Raw genomic sequence first — 4,011 nt, forward strand, 5'->3', positions numbered from 1 at the left:
AATTCCCTTTTATATTGAAAAAGAAAAAAAAAAGAGAAAGGGTTTATTTATTGTACTCACGCTGTGCTGAGAATATCAGGATGTACATTATATTCCTTTGCAAAGACAAATGGGACAATTCCTTGTGGTAGAGCTGCCTATAAAATTTTTGGAAATTAGATTCCAAACAAACCAAACATGTCATCAAACTCTTGTTTCAAATGTTTGTTGTTCTACAATCTTACTAACACTCAAGACATAAATTCTCATCAATGTTAAATAAATAATAACATTAAAGATATTTTAATTTTATATTTGTTTTTGTCAGTCCACAGAGATAGGTAGAATTCCGATATTCATAAACTATATCATATAGTGTACTAGTACTAGTTAAATTTGAGCCAATGAAATAATATTTTTACTTTAGGTGGCAATAAAATAGCTTATCTTGGCAGAGGTAGACACATGTAATATTTTAATATGATTAATGCAGTAGAATTTCTTGGAGCCTATGAAATCAATATTGTTATTGGTTGTGGTTGGAGGGGACAGAAGAGAGAGAAAGTAGAGAATTTCTAAATTTTCATAAATAATGTAAAAATGTATTTTTTTTAATTACTTATTTTTATTTACAGTAAATAATTTTAAAATAGAAATTAATAATAATAATAATCCAGAGAAACAAAGATACCTGCACAATGGCAACGTGTAAGAGAACACCTTTGAGTCCAACAGCAATGGAAGCAGCTGCCATGACAGCTGGACCTGTAAGGAATCTCACGGCCATGGCAAAAGCTGCTATGGAATTCCCACATGCTATGATCCTTGGTTGCAATGCCATGAACAGACCTGTGTTGTTGTGTATTTGTGTCATTCACCTCAAAAGCATATCAAACATAAACATATCCTAATCCAAAAGAAAACAGCCTTTGAAATTTAAATAAATAAATGTCCTTTTCAATCTTAAAATATTTATTCAAAAAATAAAGTATTTTTTTATTTTTCAAAAATTTTTAATCACAAAGCAACTATTTAAGTAATAGATCTAATTATTAATTTAAGTGGTCCCTAATACATTAGCATATCAGACTATCATTTACAAAGACCAATTAAATCAATTACTTGAATAATTATAGATTAATCGAAATTTTTTGAATTATAAAGAGACATTTTATATTTCAAATAAGGAAAAGTATAGGTAGCAAACAAGATTTTTGAACAATATATAAACAATGTGAATTAATAGGGTTAAAAGAGTAAATTTAATTAGTAGCATTAAATTAGAGTGTAGTGTATTTTCATTTGATTGGTAGTTGTTCATGTTGTTCAAAATTTTCATTGTTCCCCTAGCACTCCCCTTCAAATAAATAGTTAAGCATCGAAATGTATCATTTTTACGAAATGTAAATTTAATTTTAAGATAAGAATTAAATAAAGAATTTATGGCTAATCTCTAGAACAAAGCATGCAAGTAAGTGTCACACTTTGTTGTGTTCTCTCTCCCACAGAAACACAAACATACTGAGTCAGTCAATCCTTTTGTGAAAGACCTTTCATCATCATGACCACCACCACCCCGCACAACACACAACACAGGCTTGTGCAAAAAGTGATCACAAAAGAATGAAAAAGGTTCATAAAGGAACCAACACATTATCATAACACTACACTACACTTGACTCTCTTTCTTTTTCTTTTTTTGCTTTTTATTCTCTCTGGTTATCATACACTATTATTTCATTTGCCCTTTCTTGATTGCTTGCTTGCTTTCTCAAACACAGCATTTATTGATAATTATAAATAATCATCAATCTTTAGAAATCTTCATACTCTCTCCATTTTTAACCTTTTTTCAAGCTAATTAAGAAAATGCCAGAACATGTTCAATTCTCTGAACACCTATCTAAAAATTAATTTTGCAAAATAAAAAAGAAGAGAAGAAAGAAGTATAACGTATAATACTGACCAAGACTAAACATGGCCATGCCAAGTCCAGCATCTGACAGAATAGAAATAGACTTTGCTATGATAGCAGGCATCTCAATATTCCACCTGCAAATTGAAGATTGAAGAATTAGCAAGAAAGAAAGAATGAGTTTTAGTATTGTGATTGAAGGTATGGTAGAGATTTTCCATGAACCTGAATGAAATTAGAGACCAAGTGAGGCCAAAAAGACTAGAGTATGTGTTGGGATTCCTAATAAGCTTCCTCCAAACCATGATCAAAATAAGCCTCGTCATCACACTTGCTGGGGGCATTGTTTTCGCCTTTCCATCTACTCCAACCTTATCACCTTCAAGCTGGTTCATTTCCCTATCAATCCCTCTGTTCCCAAAACTGAATTCATCTTTCTCCAAATACTCCTCTTGATTCTCCCTGTGATGATTCTCCACTGCATCATCATAATCAAATAAAGTTATGGCGGAGCCTATTACAATTCAAAAATGAAGACATACGAAAGAGCAAACCTTTTCCTGGGGATACAGTTAGCTTGACTTCTTTCTGATCATGGAGTCCATAATCATGGCCAGCACCACCAAACACATCAGAAACAGGTGAAGCACTTGAACTCCATACAAACATATGAAGATCCTCTTGCTTGTTATTTTGAGCTTGTCCATTAGGCCTCTTTGCATTTGCATTCGTATTCGCACTCGCAACAACGTTCTTGGACCCGCCACCTGAAGCGGTAGTTGGAGAGAACATGCCAGGGTTGGGTGCAGGGTAATGTCCTGTTCCACCGGTTGCCGTTCCACCGCCGCCGCCGCCGCCGCCATGGTAATGAAACTTGGGTTTGGCACCATCTTCGTCGTAGTTTGAAGGCCTTGGAGTGGGTCCTCTTGAAGTGGCGGACATTCCGTACACATCGTTGGCACCGAAGTTGGAGCTTCTTCCACCGGCCATCATGGAGTAGAAATCCGTGTGGTTGAAGCTTGATCCTCTGGGAGTGGGATTCCGAGAGGATTGGAGGGAGTAAATCTCGGCGTTGGTGAGGTTGGAAGGTCTCGGAGTTGTTGACGACAGACCCTGAGACCTTCGTGAATAAATGTCTGACCTGGAGGCGTTTGATTTTCTGACGGTGACGTGGAGCTTTCCGTCTTCCTTGATCTCCGCCTCTGTCTCCAAGGGCTGTCTTCCATCCAGTGACATCACGTCGGAGTCCACGTGGATGGAGACAATAGAGCCAGCGGTGTCAGGAAACTGCTCAGAAATAAGCATCCTAGCACCTCTAAACTCAAACATAAAGAGCATCAACGTATACCTGTATGTATAAACTCACTAGTATTAAAAATTAAGAATTAATTGCACATTGAAGAAGCTTACAAGTTTGTTACATGTATTACCAAATGATGCACTGAAGGACGACGATTTGGACCATGAGGCTGCCGGAGAAGTCACCGTACATGCCTTTAAGCAATGGGATGCCCATGACCAAGGTGTTAGGGAGGGTTGAGAGGGAGAAGAGTGTGATGGTCCATTCTAAGCAACCCTTCTTCGTGACGTTGCTCCAGATGGCCAGGACGACCAGGACGATGATCTTTTGGAGCGTGTCGGCGGCCAGGAATCGGAGGTTCATCTTGTAAGGGTTGTTGGAAGCGATGAAGTGGAAGGAGAGTAACGGAACGGCGAAGAGCGCCACGAATCGGTTGATACCGGAGCATTGGTCCGGGGAGAAGATCTTCCACCATTTCACTGAGCCGTAGGCCAAGATCATGGCCACGTAGAGCGGCACCATTGCCGTCATGACATGGTAGAAGTCTAGCAAGGTAATCATGGTCCCTTCTTTCTTTGTTACTACTATGAGAGATAAGTGAAAGAAGAATAAGGTGAAAGGAAGTGAAGAGAGAGAGATAAGGAATATATAGAAAGGTGTGGGGGGTTGGGGGTATCAAGTGGGGGTGGTGGTGGTGATGATGATGATGGTGATGGTGATGAAGAGCATGTGTTTTTGGGGGTTTGGGTTTCGAGAGTGGTATACAGCCGAAGAATACAGCAAATATTATTTGAGAGAGCTTTGAGGAGAGAGCTGC

The 4,011-nt window shown here is 38.1% G+C and overlaps 1 protein-coding gene across 1 annotated transcript in view; it reads right to left on the reverse strand.

The window, feature by feature from the left end:
* LOC107644192 (auxin efflux carrier component 1) overlaps positions 1-3,755 on the reverse strand; it is a 4,280-nt gene extending 525 nt beyond the window's left edge. The window contains exons 1-6 of the mRNA XM_016348000.2: positions 3,325-3,755; positions 2,449-3,242; positions 2,120-2,372; positions 1,946-2,031; positions 671-828; positions 61-137 (exon numbers count right to left, since the gene is read on the reverse strand). Coding sequence (XP_016203486.1) covers positions 61-137; positions 671-828; positions 1,946-2,031; positions 2,120-2,372; positions 2,449-3,242; positions 3,325-3,755 — 1,799 coding nt within the window. The remainder of the gene's footprint in view (positions 1-60; positions 138-670; positions 829-1,945; positions 2,032-2,119; positions 2,373-2,448; positions 3,243-3,324) is intronic.

The sequence above is a fragment of the Arachis ipaensis genome, chromosome B05 (genome assembly GCF_000816755.2).
Source record: "Arachis ipaensis cultivar K30076 chromosome B05, Araip1.1, whole genome shotgun sequence".
In the NCBI taxonomy this organism is placed as follows: Eukaryota; Viridiplantae; Streptophyta; class Magnoliopsida; order Fabales; family Fabaceae; genus Arachis; species Arachis ipaensis.